The sequence below is a fragment of the Hyposmocoma kahamanoa genome, unplaced genomic scaffold (genome assembly GCF_003589595.1).
Source record: "Hyposmocoma kahamanoa isolate Upper Pololo Valley unplaced genomic scaffold, ASM358959v1 80, whole genome shotgun sequence".
NCBI classification, from domain to species: domain Eukaryota; kingdom Metazoa; phylum Arthropoda; class Insecta; order Lepidoptera; family Cosmopterigidae; genus Hyposmocoma; species Hyposmocoma kahamanoa.
Genome location: NW_020654051.1, coordinates 1,823,486 through 1,842,742, shown reverse-complemented (window position 1 = coordinate 1,842,742; position 19,257 = coordinate 1,823,486). Strand labels below are relative to the sequence as shown.

Below are 19,257 nucleotides of genomic sequence, written 5' to 3'. Positions count from 1 at the left end.
GAATAAACGCGCCCTAACGACGGCCCGTAACAGGGGTCTAAACAAATGGTTGTCGACTGTACCTCAATCGGTGTTCATGAGTCAAAATTGAAACTCAGTAAGAAAGTGACGCTGCGAAAGCAATATTTCTGAATAACTGGATTAAAATCTTTGTTTACTCTGAATGGCGGTATACTCGCTGTTCTTTATGAACTCTTTTGTTGTTCGCTGATCTGCGGGAGGAAGTAATTATTATGTAAATGTGAAAATTTATCTCTGGATAATTCAGAGACAAAGATGTTCTAAAATTTTGATAAGAAATGGTTAAGATAAAGAGAATATGCAAATTTTGCAAAAATGTTAAATGAAATTAACGTAAAATTATATCCGAGTTTTTAACCGACTTCAAAAGTAGTAGGACTATATGTTTTTTTTTATGTATGTTATGCGATAACTTTTTGGAAACCGATTTTGATGATACTTTTATGTTGGAAAGAGGATACCTCAGTAGTGCTCCCATTTAAATTTGAAGAAAATATTCAACCTCTAAGGGTGGGTAAGTATTGGATGAATGACCTTTAAGGTCGGTTTTTTAGTACTCTGTATTGTATTTTTATATGATACCAAGTTACATGACAAATAACCGCTCACGCGATACATGCAGCCGTAGACGCATACCACACCTAGAGGTGCCGGTGATGATTTTATACCAATTTATCGGATATCGAAGTTATAACAGGTAAAAGAACTAATATTAATTGCTATTTCGGTAACTACTCTAGCAAACCATACAGTTTTTAATGCCTGGGTCTGTCATTTAAAAAAAATAAACAACTTCAAAAATACGTCACGACAATCGTGTGTGTTATTGTTTGGGCTGGTGATTTCGGTGTTTATTTATTGAAAACATACCGTAAGTAGCGTTTTTTAAGTTTACCCTGAATATAAATGTTTATAAACTATACTTTAAGGAGTAATTTCATGGTAAACGTTAGAACCACTCAAACGGAATATTATCATATTTATCCAAGTACACCAAAAATTTCATTAGTGCTTTTTAAGTGCAGGATTTGCGGTGTATTACTGCATTTTATTTGAGATGTTTTTGTTGGTAGTACGGAGGGTATTTCTTTAGCAATGCAAAATAATAATTTTTATTCACAAAAACTTGTATTTAAACTGAATGCTTTTCTAATTTGCGACACCAAATAGCCGCCATTTTGCGGTAGGAGGAGCGCATCGCGTGAGCGGATAAGTCGTGCGCCTAGTGGTAAGCGACACGACTGTCCATAACAGCTGCACAGAGCTTTCAATTTGAGGGGCACTGCCACAGTGCCCGTCTCCCCCAGACATAGTTACAAAGTTCCATGTGCCAGTAGTTTCACCAACACCTTTACCCTTCAAAACCGGAACACAGCAAGGGCGCATTTACTCGGCGACCACGCAATCGCCGGTCGGAGTGCCGGCCGCATGCGGGTGAGGCTGGATTGAATTTGGTCTATTATTCAGAGGAACTTAAATGTTGTTGCCTAATAAATAGAATTCTGATTCGCCATTAATATACATGAAGGCGTGGTAACTCTTACGCTTAGCGACAGAAATACATTGTTAAGTGTACATACCCTTACATAACGTACGTAAGGGTGCGTGTATTTAACAACTACATCAAAAATTTGAACGCCGAGCACAAAAGATCAAAGCACAAACTAACTGCATTCCAATCATGATTACATTTAGTTGAAATGAAGCATAGCCAAGGGGTTATAGTTGCTTAAACTCGGTTCTAATTAACTTAAACTTAATCCTAACTTGAGAGCATTGTAAGTCACACAGATTATAGTTTATGGAAATGCATGTACGTATGTGTTACATTTTGATCAGTTAATGGAAAGGATTGTTTGGAAGTCAAAGACAAAATCAAATCAAAATCAAACTAATTGAATGTCAATTCAATAAAAATTTAAAATACAGTAAATAGCGTCATCTCTCGCCAGGGCTGGTAACTGTAAAGTTATCTAACTGGGTGATAAAACTTTCATAGATTTCTCATAGATGGCGCTACGACTAAAAAGTCGTTGAAAAAACCAAATACAAAGATACGACGCAAGCACATAGAAAAATTCGTGAGGTTCGCTGGTTCGTTCCGTGGCTTAGTTGGTATAGCGTCTGGCACGGTAAGCTAGAAGACGTCGGTTCGAATCCGGCCGGATCGAAGGAATTTTTTCTGAGTGTTCGATCTTTGTATTAATAATTATAACAAACTAATGGAATAATTTCACAAAAACTAATTGAATGTCAATTCAATAAAAATTCAAAATCAAATAATCATGTATTCCGTGTAAAATGTTTACACTTGAAAACATCATTTTTTGAGCTACTGCTCGTTCACTGTGCTGAATTTGCTGATTGTTCTTTTCAAATAAACTTAAATGCCATGGAATACACTTTGAATTATATTTGTGTGGAACCTAGACTCATGTCGTCTTTCCTATCATCTGTATCTATCACGTAGTCTTCATAGGAAATTAAATTATTTTTCTGGTTTTAAATCGCGTATATTTGTTTTTTCAAACAAACCAACGTTCATTGAGTCAACCGTGCCCATGGGACATGTAAAGAACCCGAAGCGTTGTTTTGTTGGAAAAAACAAATATACGCGATTTAAACCCGAAAAAATAGTTTAATTTCCTATGTTTAAAAATCGCGAAAATCGAAGAACTCGATACGTATGCTTAAATTTTGTAATATGACTTTTCAAATATTATAATCTTAATATATGCTCCAGAATGTTATAGTAAAAACGAATACAGTTTCCCACAAAATTATGTATAATTTTTGCGGACATACAAAATATTTCAATTAATGTACAGTGATGCACACAGTCATATCAATAACAGACACTAGTCTCCTTAAACTTTTCTCTGAGAGAAACACAAGTAACTACTCGGTACAAAAAACGTAGAAGAATATTTTAATACTTGTAGCTTGATTATTATAAACACTATAATTTCGATGTTTTCAATGGGATTTAAATCAATAAACAGTCAAACTGTTTGTTTGCCTGGTTGAACTTGCTGTGTTTGGGCTCATTAATTTGGGCTCTACGAGTTGTTCGCTTACGAAAGGTGACTTATTGAACGTTTTGAAGCTCATTGTTGCATCTCTGTACGAACTAATTAATATAAGTGATTACGTGCACACATGGCTATTTGGAGTATCAGCAGACCAGCAATATAATTTAGTGTACCTAGACAATGCAACAGAACAAACACAACAGTAAGGTTCACGAGCTGTTGTTGGTTTGCTTCACGATTGCTATTTTGAAAAATACCATCGGAACGCATTTCGTGTCATTCATTAATCATTAAGCAACTACTCTGGGAAGGTCTTTCCTCTGGAATTTGAAAAGTCAATTTAAGACAGGTATTTGCACATTTTTGACTACCACAATCAACAACAATTTTAATTCATTTCACGGCAGCCAATGGACATAATCAGGAAGGTAGGCATGATCAGGTTCAGTGTGATACCATGGAGAAAACATATGAGAGAATTTCTATAGCATACACTACTCCTTTGCAACTACAATAACGTGAAGACATTTGTATATCAAACGGAAACAAATTCTCAAAATCAAATTACCTATATCGAACATGAAATCCATAAAATATTTCTTCTTCTTTTTCATCCTCTGTTCACCTAATATTGAGTGCAGATCTCTTCCAATTTTCTTCCAAACCTTTCTCATACAATTTGCTCATACTACTTTGAAAATATCGTCAGTCCAGCGCATTAGCTGCCTCTCTCTGGGTCTCCACTCGAGCATCTGTCTGTCCTATTTCTTATCTTGGCTGCGACATATACTTATGGCCTACCATTTTCACTCCTCCTGGCGAACACCTCTTGACTTTATCGATAAGATTATTCTTCTTCGAGTCTCTATGATCCAGAATGGATCTCGGAGAGAGATATCCAACATTGCCCGTTCCATAGCTCTCCAAATGATCTATAACTTTTGAACTGTCTGTATTGTCAGTGTTCATGACTCAGCTCCGTAAAAGATTTAGGTAATGCTTATAAACAACGCAAAACATCGACGTTACCATCTATACAAAAAATTATTCCCGAAATATATTGGCTGAGCAAGATTGTTTACTCAATAACTCCGATTTCGCAAGGGCAATTTATTATAGAGAAAGATTGTTTCCTCATTTAAAGATACACGCTGTATCTATAATATTTGTTCATATTTGTACTCTTCTTTTGATATACGTAGTATAAAAAGAATCATTAAGTTAATATACGTGTTTGTACTGGCACTGTCTCTTGTAACATCTTGTGTTACATCATGTTTGGAGCAAGTAAACGAATTATTATTATTATATTACTGTCATCATTATCACCATCATCATCATCATATAGATAGACAGTCTCACAGGAATCTAAATGAATAGGTTATTTAGGTAACAAACGGTCTTATGTACTATCAACAATGTCATCCACGAATTACTATAACAATGTTCATGTTGCTTTTTAATTTTTTTAGTAGCAGTAGAGGTCCTTGGAAAAGATTTCATCCTAGGAAGTACTGTTACCTTACCTATTTCTGCCGCTAAGCAGTAATGTCAGCATTACTGTATTCCGGTTTTGAAGGGTAAGGGTGCTGGTGAAACTACAGGCACATGGGACTTATTAACTTATGTCTCACTCAGGGTGACAGGCGCAGTAACATTGCCAGTCAGATCTTTGCGATTTAAAGCTCTCTGTGGGACTGCAACTGTTATAGACAGGCGTGTAGCTTACCACCAGACAACATGTTCGTCCCGTCACTTGATGCTATAATAAAATATATAATAATAAACGTTGTTCTCTGGAAAAAGAAAAAAACTAAAAAAAATTGTCTTGTTTTGTCCAAAGACGTCATATTCTATATAATAAATGGAAACTACACGTAAATTTATAGCGCATTCAATTATCATTCCCTGGGCCTTTATCTTCCTCCAAATGGGGGCAAGGTCAGTCCACCCTCACCAGTACACGGTTAGTGATGGTCTCTCGTGAATTCATAGCGCTGGCCGGATATCCCGTCACGCAGTACTCATAAACATTATCATACGGTCTTTTATCAGTGCCAAAACGCCCTCGGCTTATGAACTAATGACAGCAAAAAACTTGACGACAATCGATGTCTGAAAACTGGGCAGACAGCTAGTGTAGAGCGTGAAACACAGAGGGTGCGGGTCGGGTGCGTGTCGGGTCGGGAGGGCGGCGGATCTAATTCTATGTATTTATATGGACTACCACGCACCGATCGAGGGCGCGTGAGCCGCTGCACTCCCGACCCGACACGCGCCCGACCTGCACCCGCTCTCTGTGTGTTGCATGCTTAAGATGCGACCTTCGTAGTCCCCTCCAATGTCCACGTAACTATGAGAGACACAGATACCGCCGCCAAAGCAGACGAGAACCGCAATGGGCTTCAAATTGCAAATCTCAATCAGTTCTACAGCACGAAACTGCCTCCGTGGCCGAACGGTTACCGTGCCGGATTACCACGCAGAGGTCCCAGGTTCGATTCCCGGGCCGGGAGAAATAGTTGTATGGCCTACAATTATTTCTCTCGTGAGTTTGGGTGTAATTTGTGGTTGTCTATGTATGTGCCCATGGCACCCGCGACACAGGGTTTCCCTAGTGCGGGGCTATGTTGAGTGTGTGCGTGTGTGTGCGTTACGAAGGAAACCCTGGGTCCCTGAGGATCATAGATAAAACTCCTCGCTGTGGAGCTTTCAATTCGCCTCGTGGACACCTCTTGTGACAAGATGGCTACTTCCATCAAAGAATAAGCAATGGCAATCCATTCAAAAAGGGAATGTTATCTGCCTCTTTCTTTTCTTCCTTTAACTAGATAAGCTGACGGTAGAAAATTCCAATTTCTTTTTTAATTTTGTTCCCTATTACTTAGTAAACCACTCTGTATCTATGTTTAAATATAAATATATTAAAGATATACGTATATTACATTAACTACTGGTATAATAATAAGCTTCCAACACCCGCGATATGACAAACACAGATAGTTATTACAACAATACAAATTTGACCTTGGGCTGAAATTATTAATGCGTTTGTAATAATGGACAGCCCGTTTTATATTGGTACTGGATTTTGGAACCCTGTGTTACGTTCAAAATTTAATATTATAATAATTATCAAAGTAAATGCATATTATAACTGCCTCCGTGGCCGAACGGTTACCATGCCGGACTGCCACGCAGAGGTCTCAGGTTCGATTCCCGGGCCGGGAGAAATATTTGTATGGCCTACATTTATTTCTCTCGTGAGTTTGGGTGTAATTTGTCGTTGTTTATGTGTGTGTCCATGGCACCCGCGACACAGGGTTTCCCTAGTGAGGGGCTATGTTGAGTGTGTGCGTTATTATTATTGTATTTATTTTAAACTCTCGCCTCTCCCAAGGCCTAAAAGATTAATTTTGAATTTTTAAATGGGAGAGGCGGTATTTCCCGGCAATGGCACAGTCGGCCGGGGTCAGGGACTCAGGTCCAAGAATCGGCGAACAATACGTGCCGTATCGAGCAGGACCGCCTTCTGCATTTGTGCTGGAATTTTTGTGTCGAGATACTTCCGGCGTTTCTCGGTTTCAGCTTTCACGAGAACCTCGTCATGCGGGATGGTGACGTCTACAAGAAATACCCTCGACTGCGATCGATCCAATATCACAATAACAGGCTTATTCACAAGAATAGTCCTGTCCGTGATAATAGATCGATCCCGATAGATTTTGGTGCGGTCATCTTCGAGTATTGGCTCCGGTGAATACTTGTAATATGGCAACGTCTGTTGCACTAGTCCTGCTAACACTGTGTTAGCAAGTACTCAGTGTTAGCAAGAGCGGAACAACCGGAAACAATATGCAACAATATATATATATATATATTTATATTATTATTATTGTTATTATTACTATTATTATACAGCTAAGTCATTATTATTTACGGGTTATCCTTTGTTGATTAATTTGATAAAATTTTGATAACCGATTTAAACGTAATCTTATTTATTTCAATGATGAGTATCTATCGATCACATTAAGTACCACCGTCACATTAATTATAACATGCGTAACACATGCACGTTATCGTGATAGCAACACAGATGTTTTTGTATAATGATGTTTTTGCGCACCAAAGATTATTCGAATGGTGGGAATGGTCAGCAGCTTTTTTTTTGTTTCTACAAAAATTATTACAATACCTAAAAATACAGGCCGCTTTCATTTTGTGTGTTTAATTCACATTTGTTGCTTGTTACTTACGACCATAACGAAGCTGTAAATGAATAATAATAACTTAGTATATCCATTGACTTACAAATGAATGGACGACGGGTCTAATACAAAAACCACGAAAAAAATGTCCCAAGTCAACCTATTCGAAATTTAAATTGTAATGTCATCGCAGTATCGCGCTGTCAGTCGAACAAATGAAGACTAAAGCGGAGTTTGGCGCTCTGTATACGATTTTAGCGCCTTACAAGTGCGGACACTTTTTAGCGCGTACCCGACGTCCATATAATTGTAAGTCAATGAGTATAGCAAACAATTTTATTAACCACCTCGTGACGTCTGCACTACTTTGTAATGGGATAGCTCAATAAAACAACGATTGGTTTTGGTTCATACCAATGTCTAGCGTCATAATATAGAGAGCGGGCGGCGGCCCGTAATGTACCTTTATTTTCTACACACCACAGAACAAGTTTACAAGCAACATGGAACAACTGTCCATTATTTTTAGCAGCAGTAGAGCTCCGAGTGGAAGGGTGCGTCCAGGGGAGTACTGCCACCTTACTTATTTCTACCACCAAGCAGTAATGTGAGCATTACTACGTTCCGGTTTAGGGTAATGTAAAATTACAGGCACATGGGCCTGCCAACTTATGTCACGGGGTGACAGGCGCAATGGCAATGCCCCTCAGATCTTTGCGATTTAAACTCTGGCATGTAGCTTACTTAGGCACACGACTTGTTCGTTACGTCACTTGATAATATAAAAAAAAAGCTTTTCCATTATCATTTTGTTTTTTTTTTGTACGAAATTAAAATATGATGAAATGTATATATTAGTATAACTATTCCTGTATAGTATCTAATGGATCATGAACATTCTCTTTGTTGAAAAAGAACAGGTAAATTATGCACTGCGCATACAGCGCAAGATGGCGACGACCGATAACAGACCGATAGGCAAGATCATGTTTTGTCTTAATCTACAGACAATGGAACAGTGCACAAGCTATTATGCACAGAGACCTTAAATTACGCTAGATACAGCGTGTTTTACAACTTTTCTTGGTTTTCATGGCGCCATCTTTGAGGTCCCGAGTTTGAATCTGGGCCGGGTTAATGTAGAAAATTAACCTTTGTATATAGTCTCCGGTCTGGGTGTTTACGGTACCGTCATTGTTTTCCGATTTCTACAACACAAATGCTTTAGTTACTTACTTTGGAATCAGAGCAACGTAATTCTGATATTTAAACAAAACTTTTACTTAACACTCAAACTGTATTATGTTCGGATATTGCAACAATTATACATATAGAGATAGGCGTGTAGCTTACCACGATATAAAAAAAACTACTTTGTAAACAATTTCAACTTAATTAAACAGTTTCTTGTACCTTATAAATGTAATTTCAAATAATTTTCGAATACACGATTGTTTCGAATGTATATTACAAGGAAGAGTACCTCAATAATTAACTTTCTAAAGTTGAATTTGCGAAAAATATCTTGCCAAAGATGTCTTACTGTGTGTGGTTTCTGATTACGGTTAGAGTCCTACAATATAAGTTACAAGGTGACACCGTATTTCGCTTTTTATTACTTGTCGAGAGATTTTCAACAGTTACAATGAAACATCCATTCAATTAAATTTTGAATGTTATAAAGAATATGGCAACAACAAAATATGTTAACATTAGAATAGAATAGCTGTAACAGTCAAACAAACCCTTTTTGAAATAGGAGTGCCAAGTTTGTGTAAATGATTGACATAAATAAATATATTTTTTTTTGTGCACCGCAAAAGCTATTTTATTACAGACAAGCATTATATTTAACTATATCACGGTTGCGAATAAATTTATCGCTTTATTTGTACCTTTGACGTATTTAGACATATATCTACTTGTACGGGACGAGTCTTCAGTCTGTTCCAGCATATTGCGATAGTGACACGTATATTTCCCTAAAACGACAGTGTTTTGTTTTTCAAAGTTTAAATATGTTTCCGTTAATAAATTGTCAGAAGTGGATATAATTTTCGATTTGACATTAGTTTTTTTTTTAGAATACTTTTAAAATTCATTCGAAATGATTGCGGAAATATTTATATTCTTAATAACATTTATTGGCGCATACTTCATATATCTTCACAAATTAGCGGTGGATAAATTTAAAAGAAACGACGTAAAATATGTGCCATGCTGGCCAATATTCGGCAATGCCTATAACAGTACAATGACGAAGAAACACATAATCGAAGACATCGATGCCATTTATAGAGCATTTCCTGATGAGAAGTGAGTATAATTCATTTAAAACATTCCCTTAAGTAAACGTTCAAGTGTTTGAGGGTAGTAGAATCCAAAATAAGTAGAAGAACCAAAGGTGGTAACACATAATCGAATTTTTAAAAATGTATAATAAAATTATAATTTTTATATCTCTAAACATAATTTTCAAATTATTATTTTCTAAAGTTCTCAAAAATATTCCAATTTACTTTACTTTATTTTTAAAATATCTTTTCTAATTGTATTTTTTTGTATATTCGTGTCCAATTTTTTTTAATTTATATGTTTGAAAATATTGAATAAAAATATTTTTCAAATATTTTTCATTATAAATAGTACGATTTTATTATATATATATATATATATATATATATATATATATATGTATGTATATATATCCTGTCATAAATAATAAATACTTAATATATAATATATATATATATAATACTTAATATGTTATTTAATTATGTTATAAGAAAATAGGAAAAATTGTTAGTAATTTGTGGTGATATTTATATATTTGTAATTAATAATTTGTAGTGCTCTTCTGAGTTGCAGCGCCCTCGCAGGGTGTCACATGTGTGACTACGGTTTTATATTTTATAACAATTATATGAAACCATGTGACAAGCAATAAAGATATGAATATGAATATAGTGAACAGGCACGCGGAAGTTGTCAATAATGATAAATAACTTTTAGACTAAATACGAACTTTGACATTTCGAGATAAAACAAACTACCGTGGCTGAACGGTTACCATGCTAGTCTGCCACGTAGAGGTCCCGGGTTCGATTCTCAGGCCAGGAAAAATATTTCTATGGCCTTCATTTATTTCCCTCACGAGTTTGCGAATACGAGGCTAAGAGCGTATGCGTTGTTGTTGTTGTTGTAATAAAACGTATTTCAGATATGTAGGCTACATCGAGGCCGTAACGCCAATACTGCTGGTGCGCGACCCAGAGCTGATCAAGACCATCACGGTGAAGGATTTCGACCACTTCGTGGACCACAAGCAGTTCTTCCCCGAGGATGTCGACCCCTTGTTCGGGGGCAGTGTATTTAGTATGAGAGGTAAAAATTAAAATGGATCTTTATGGAGTACAGATTCGACGAGTTCGTGACATAAACGTGCTTTTATATTACATTATTCTCACGAAATGTCCTATTAACCATGCATTTCGTGTAGGAGACAAAAGTTTCGTAGCACTAGGGTTCCTTGTGAAAGAGTTCGTCCAGGGAAGTACTGCCACCGTATCTGTTTCTACCGCCAAGCAGTAATGCTCACATTACTGCGTTCCGGTTTCAAAGATTAAGGGTGTTGGTGCACGTGGGACTTGTTAACTTAAGTCTCAAGGTGACGGCCATAGTGGCAATGTCCCCAAGATATTTGCAATTAAAAGCTCTGAGTGGCGCTTCGAATTTCTTTGCATTACCTAGACAGTACGAACCCCTCCTGTAGGTTTAGGTTAGGTTAGTATGTGAAATAAGCCGCACGAGCCGAGCGCGCGACTCGAGCGTGTCGCGGCAGCGGCCGGCGAGTGCCAGAGCCGAATTTATTTGCGTTACTGAGGCGGTACGACCCCTCCTGTGGGTTTAGGTTAGGCTAGTATATGAAAAAGAAGCACGATCGGAACGAGCGAAACGAGCGATTACAACTCGGTCAAATTAACTTGCATCTCGTTTATACCATATTTTCTAAAGATGCGAGGTTCTTTAATTTGACGAGTTGTATTGTGCGACACTTTCTAATACTTTTAATATCTGTAATAAGAAATAATATAACAAAAATGTATCATGGATATCTTTTTTTACAAAATAAATAAATAAATATTCGATTAGATACATTGGTCAAACGGTTTGTTGGGGAAATAAAAATCGGGAAAAGAATAACTTGTCAATATGTCAAAATAGTGAAACATTAAATGGTGTAATGAAAAAAACCGAAACGTGTTTACGGACAAACGAAACAAAATATATTCAATAAAAATGTAAAGGTTTTCGGACAAACAAAATTCTGTAGATCATGTTTCTAGCTTGTGATAGGTAACGCAATATGTAATGTTCATATTGCGTTATGCTTTTGAAGAGAAATGTACAAAGAAAAATTTGAATTCGACCTTTTTTTATAATATCAAGTGACGGGACAATAAGTCGTGCGCCTGATGATAAGCTGCACGCCTGTCCATAACAGTTCCATTGCCAGTCAGAGCTTCAAAGTCAAAGTCAAAGTCAAAGATTATTTATTCCATAGGTAAAATAAATTTACACTTGAAAACGTCACATTTAAGCTACTGCTCGTTCACTACGCTGACCTCCCTGAGAAGAACGAGCAAGTAACTCTAGGGATTGCTCTTTTCAAATAAACTTAAATGCTATGGAATACACTTTGAATCAAATTTGTGTGGATTCTGGAGCCGTGTCGTCTTTCCATACATCTTTATCTAACACGTAGTCTTCAATTTTCAAATAGATTTTTGGATCAAAATATTTTTAATGTAGTTTTTAAACTTAGGAAATGATAAACTTAATATATGCTCCGGAATCTTATTGTAAAAACGTATCCAGTTCCCCATAAAAGAGTTGTTTACCTTGGTCAAACGAAATCGTGGTACCATGAGTTTGGACTTAGCCCTAAGGTTAATATTACTGATATCTTCTTTCTTATTGAAATTATGTATATTTTCACGGGCATATAAAATATTTGAGTAAATGTACTGTGATGCCACAGTCATGATACCAATCTCCTTAAACTTTTCTCTGAGAGAAACCCGAGAGCCTAGACGGTACACAGGACGAATCGCTCGTTTTTGCAATACAAATATGGTTTGAATATCTGCCACTTTACCCCACATGAGAATCCCGTAGGACATTATACTATGGAAGTAACTAAAATAAACTAGTCTAGTAGTACTAACATCGGTAAGCTCACGTATTCTGTGGACTGCGTATGCAGCGGAGCTTAATCTGCTGGCCAGGGAAGATATATGTGGAAACCATTGAAGTTTACTATCTAAGGTCACTTCCAAGAAGACTACTTTATGAACAAGATCTAACTTTTCTCCGTTTATTTCTAAGCTTGGACTAGTCGATTTTACGTTAGGTAATTCAAGTCGCAAAGATCTGATTTGATGATTCACCAGCACCCTTACCCTTTAAAACCGGAACACAGTAATGCTAACATTACTGCGTTTCGGCACTTTTCTTTTAGAATGCTTTACAACAATATTAAGAGTCAATACTACCCCAGCTCTTTTAAAGCTCTGAGTGGCACTTACATCCACTCTTATGGCTGGACGTGTGCATTACTTGTCCGTCACTCAATACCATTGACTTACAATTATATGGACGTCGGGTCCGCGCTAAAAAGTGTCCGAACTTATAGGGCGTTAAAATCGTATACAGAGCGTCATTCACGCTCTAGTCTTCGTTTGTTCGACTGACAGTGAAGCAAGCAAATATAGACAGTACTGCGATGACATTACAATTTAAATACAACTTAAATAGGATGACTTGGGACATTTTTTTCGTGGTTTTTGTATTAGACCCGTCGTCCATTTATTTGTAAGTCAATGCTTAATACAATAAAAGTCCTACGAATTTAATATTACTTACGCTGTTTTTAAATATTATTTACCTCTAAAATAATCTCTGCGTGTATCCACATAATCATTATGATTCATGAAAAAATACTGTTATATGGTTATTGTATAATTATAATGTGACGCTAGTGCAATAATGGTAAATCGTTCACATCACATAAACGCACATTACACATTTCATTGAGGGATCTCATTTCAAATGCATCTTCTCTACTCTCATACTTCTGCCATATCGAACACTCACTCCCATACATTGGTGTTGGAACCAATAAAGCTTTGTGGAGATTTATTAGCAAAAACATGAATACATAACAAAATTTACATTACGTTACCCGAAAACAAAATGACGCATTAAGGCCCATTTAGATGGAGAGAGTTTCTCGTCTCGAAGATGCGATTATCGAAAGAATATAAAAAAACTTTCCTCGTCTAAACATTCGCGATTATCGCCCTTCCACGTGAGCAATAATCGCCTCGCCTTTGCATGTTGAACGTCTCCGAGTAAACAGAACTCGAGAGCAAAAATCGTATTTCGAGTTTCTGTGCCAGCCGTTTCTACCACGAGTGCAGTGCGCGAGGGTGTTTTGATTATCACTGCTTTTTTAAGACAAGAATTAATGAAACAAGAACGAAAAAAAAATTTTGGATTAAGAAATGTTATAAAATTTGAAAAAAAAATGTATATTTCTCTACAATGCAATGAACTTAATATTATTAGCAGTTCCAAATTTGAATGATTTTTGCGTCATTTCATTATGTCCATAGTCAATACCGCAGTAATCACTGAACTCGAATGGCGATCCTCGCACTCAAAACGATTCGAACCGATTTATACGATAATCGTATGAACTTGAAAAAATGTCATACGAGATCGTGTTTAGAGAAGTCGAAAACTCGTAAGCAAGAATCTCCTTACTACATATTTCTCTGTGTAAACAGTCCTGGAGGCGATTAAGTTGCTTGCGAATCTCGTATGACATAATCGTAGGCGAGATTTCTTGCCTGAATGTAAACATTATGATACGATAATCTTATGGCGATTATTGCTTACGATAATCGCCTACGAGTTTTCGTCACGAAGCGTGCGAGAAACTCTCTCCATCTAAATGGGCCTTTACTTTTAACCGTGAAAGTAGTTGATCCAATGGTTTCTACATCTGAAATCTACTCTTAGCTTCTTCTTCTTAGCTAGAACCATCTATATGAGGAATTTTGTATATTCAAACGACCTCTCAATCAGGCCAATTGTTCGCTTCAAAATAAACGATGCTGATAAAATTGTAGAGGCCGGCGAGGTAACAAATCACGTGCCAACGCGTCACTCGTTATGTGCCATCCTGTATTATTTTATTAAAAAGGTGTAAACATATTTCTGCCGGTTACATATACATAAAAATATCTTACAAATCGCTTAAAAATATGATACGCTTAAAAATAAAAACCAGCAATACGAATTATCGCAGGTATTAAGAGTACTTTGCTAAATATAGAATAATTACTATAATTTCATTGTCATATACAGATCCTTATTAGAGATACATGTAACAAAAAAATATATGGCGAAGATATCACACATACGTACATATAACACGAGAAGTAGACAAAAATTACTGACAAATAAAACCAGATTAGTAAAAACGTTAAAACAGGGTTTAAATGTGAAAATTAACATGTACAATAAACTACTAGTTAGTGTGTCTGACTTGAAAATGGCTACATTCAAGCAAACATTAAAACTTTACTTTCAAAATTGCGCTTATCATTAATATCTAAATGAATATTCATTTTCTTAAAAAGTCATGATGTTAAAATTTTACTAGTATATATACCTGTATAATTTAAGTCGGTATTTTCTGTAATTTGACTTATCTGTAGGCAATGTACTGTGTTGTCTCGGTGAATAAATCATTTTGCTTTGACATTGCACATACCGCAGTGCTATTCAAGATTTATAATCAATCATTCAATAAAATCTTTAGTTAGAATATTGTAAGAAACAATTAAGAGATACCGTTTACACAATAAAAAAATATACATTAAATTAAAAATAAAATAAAATATGCTTTATTCGACATGCATAAATTTCGAACAAAACAACAAAAAAATTATAAAAATAAATTCAATCAAAATAAAAATAAAAAAGAAGCATGCAAAAAAATAAAACAAATAAAAGCATGTCAAAAGGCTCCATGACTCAGCCTCTGAGGACTATTCTCATTACATAGCCCTCGCTGTTATTCTGTCATGGCCTGTCATAATATGGAACACCACAATTAAAATAATGATATATATGCTACATGTTAACGGTTTTGTTAGTACAGAGTACTAAAAAAACCGGCCTCAAAAGTACGTGGAATTACAATAATTTGCCAAGTTTTATTGAAATATCCCCTAGTACGCCACTATACGGGACTTGACACAGGAGATAATAAAAATCGGTTCTCACTACTCAAAGTATATTGAGAGAGAAAAACGCCTTGAATTGGAGAATAGCAAAACCAACCATTAAAATAATTGCTTCTTAAGTAAAATTTAGGCGCTATTTATAAAAATGAAGGTTACACCCTTAGATTGGACGATTTTTTTCAAAATGAAATGGGACCACTATGGAGGTACCCTCTTTCCAACAAAAAAATAATCATAAAAATCGGTTCACAAATACCGGAGTTATCGCGTAACATACATACAAAAAAAAACATACAGTCGAATAGAGAACCTCCACTTTTTTTTAAGTCGTATAATAAGTAATTTAAAAAGCATAATACTAAACCTACACATCAAATGATAGTAGACAATTAGGCACTAAGTAAACAAAATTAGACACAAGCAACAATTAGACAGAAAAATAATCAATCTGAATAATAAATAAGTTATTTAAATAACACCAAACAAACACAAATACAATTAACAGTGCGATGTGCACATTTATTTAAATAATTTAAATGATTATTTATTTTCTTGCTAATACTATTTAACTCCTGGTGTGTAGTGCAGTGAATAAATATTTATTCTACTTTATTACGTTCTATTTTTACACAGCGAGTCTACTAAGTTGTTATCTCTGTAGTATAACAAATTGTATGATGAAACAATATAGATACAAGAACACGACTAGTATAAACTGGAACATCCTGTTTGCTCCATTTAGTTGTGGGTATGGATCCAGAATATAATTTATAGTATATTGCAGCATTTGCTGTGTACAGTCAAGAGCATACAAAGCTTGAAACTTTGGACTGTTCCCATTGCAACGGGCTTTATGTTAAATTTGAATCTAGCTCTATTTAATATCCGACATACCTACAATGTACATCATACCAGGTATTTGTGGTTTAAGATGTTCTTGGCCACGGTGTGTTTCTTGGATATACAAGACGTCACACTGCGTCACAAGACTAAGTTCCGAAAGAAAAATCTTCAGTCTTCATTGAGTTAACCTTCAGAGCTGGTTTTAGGAGTTCTTTTGTGCTCGGAGCTCGAGTTCTTGTTGTAGTAAATACACATACCCTTACTTTATGTAAGGGTGTGTGTATTTAACAATGAATTTCTGCCGCCAAGCATCCCCTAGTTCGCCACTATGCGACTTAACACAGGAATCAAAATCGATGCTCACTGTTTTAAAGATATTGAGATAGAAAAACGCCTTCAATCGTAGCTTAGCAAAATCAACCATTGAAATAATTGCTCCTTATAAAATTTAGGCGCTATTTATAAAAATTAGTCTTCTTGCGTGAACAGCCACTCTTAGAGGTGGAACATTTTCTTCAAAATTAAATGGAACCACTATTGACGTACCCTCTTTCCAGACAAACACCAACAAATAAAGAATCATCAAAATCGGTTCACAAATACCGGAGTTATCGCGTAACATACAAAAAAACATACAGTCGATAATTCGACTTAATAGAAACTCCAAAAAATAAATACGTAAAATTTAGATATAGACTCCCATGATGATAATTGCTGAAGATTTAATTTGATGCCAATTGACGATAAAACAATCTTAACTGTTATGGTTTAACATTTTTTTATTCACAATCGGATTGATAAACTGATAGTCACCGGTGTTAGATTTTGTACAAGGTATACGCGTTTATTTAATTTACCTCCTAATGCCCCGAGTACATCAAAATGTGGGCGAATATTGTTTCTATGATCACTTATATGTACGTATAATGAAAATAATCATTTTATTTTAGCGCTATAATACGATTTTGTTTATAATATCAAGGGACTAAAAACTTTAAACTTTAGAGTACCTAGAAAATTACGCGTAATGCAAAATATCCCGGTTGCGTTTATCATACAAAACTGAGGGCGTACATGCTTGGGCTCACGAAAGAAAAACAATGGAAATGCTATCAGAACCGTTGTCGCTGAAATTCACACATTCATAGCTTGAAACACCATGAAATCCTGGCAATTATTGGTTGTAGTTTCATATTTAAAAAGAATTAAAAACTTTACCCTTTTGGCATTTAGCATTGAAACTTCAATACCATCAATAATGCAAGTTACGACATTTGATTTTATATTGAAATTTCAATCAATGTGCTGCCTTCTAGCGGTTAACAGCCGAACGACGACGATTTTGATATATTTACCAGCTGTCTAAAAAAGAAGCGGCCATATAGCAGCGGTATAAGGATTACTTTCGTTAATTAATTTTTCACGTGGAAGTAGATATTAAAATATAAATGATGGTAAAAATTAAAATATTATAATTTGGCTTTTTCGCCCTTCTTCCCTGAAATATCGTTATGTATGATTGTTCTATAAATAAAATAAAAAATAATAATATTAAGCAAAGGATATGAAACAATTTTATCGGACCTAAATTACGCTGACTAAGTCAGCTGTGGCTGTGACCATTGAACCTGTAAAGGGCTCGTTTTTTTCAATTTTCATTTCCTATGTCTAAGAATAGCAAATACCTAAGAATTTGCATGACGTGCTCTTCACGCAGTATGTCTCTTATAACGTCGTTGTCTTACATAATTATATAAACAGATGTAATTTGTAATGCTTCATAATGTTATGTCATCGATAAGGAACATTGAAAACACGCAATGTTTTTCATGCCAAGTAAGCGCCTGATGGTAAATATCGCGTTTGCCCATAACAGATGCAGTGCCACTCAATGCAATTGCAAAAATCTAAGGGGCTCTGTCATTGTAGAGACTTAAAGTTGATAAGTTTCCAACCCCCTTACTCTTTAAAACCGAAAGGCCGTTGGACTTGGCTGCAGAACGTCCTTGGACGAACTTTCGTTCACAAGGAGACCTACTGCTGCTAATATTTATTTATTATGATACAAGTGTTATTAGAACTACTGAAGGATGTGCTTTATATAATTTCCCAATGAAAAGTAAATCATTTAAATGGTAACCAATTTTTACTCAAAGTATACTTTAAAAAGGGATAAAACTATGTTCTTAAATTGTTCAAAAATTATCTATCAAAAACGCTTATCTTAGCCGCTCACGCGATGCGCTCATCCTACCGCAAAATGGCGGCTATTTGGTTTCACAAATTAGAAAAGGATTCAGTTTAAATACAAGTTTTTATAAATAAAAATTATTATTCTGCATTGCTAAATAAATACCCTCCGTACTACAACAAAAACATCTCAAATAAAATGCAGTAATACACCGCAAATCCTGCACTTAAAAAGCACTAATGAAATTTTTGGTGTACTTGGGTAAATATGATAATATTCCGTTTGAGTGGTTCTAACCTTTACCATTAAATTACTCCTTAAAGTATAGCTTATAAACATTTATATTCAGGGTAAACTTAAAAAACGCTACTTACGGTATGTTTTCAATAAATAAACACCGAAATCACCGAAAACCCAAACAATAACACACACGATTGTCGTAACGTATTTTTGAAGTTGTTTATTTTTTTTAAATGACAGACCCAGGCATTAAAAACTTTATGTTTTGCTAAAGTAGTTACCGAAATAGCAATTAGTATTAGTTCATTTACCTGTTATAACTTCGGTATCCGATAAATCGGTATAAAATCATCACCGGCACCTCTAGGTGTGGTATGCGTCTACGGCTGCATGTATCGCGT

At 35.5% G+C, this 19,257-nt stretch overlaps 1 protein-coding gene across 1 annotated transcript in view; it reads left to right on the top strand.

Annotated features, from left to right (window-relative positions):
• The first annotated feature begins 9,283 nt into the window (after positions 1-9,283).
• The window catches only part of LOC113233751 (cytochrome P450 9e2-like), a 100,594-nt gene continuing 90,620 nt past the window's right edge, over positions 9,284-19,257 (top strand). Inside the window, exons 1-2 of the mRNA XM_026468940.1 lie at positions 9,284-9,580; positions 10,485-10,648. Coding sequence (XP_026324725.1) covers positions 9,372-9,580; positions 10,485-10,648 — 373 coding nt within the window. The 5' untranslated portion in view covers positions 9,284-9,371. The remainder of the gene's footprint in view (positions 9,581-10,484; positions 10,649-19,257) is intronic.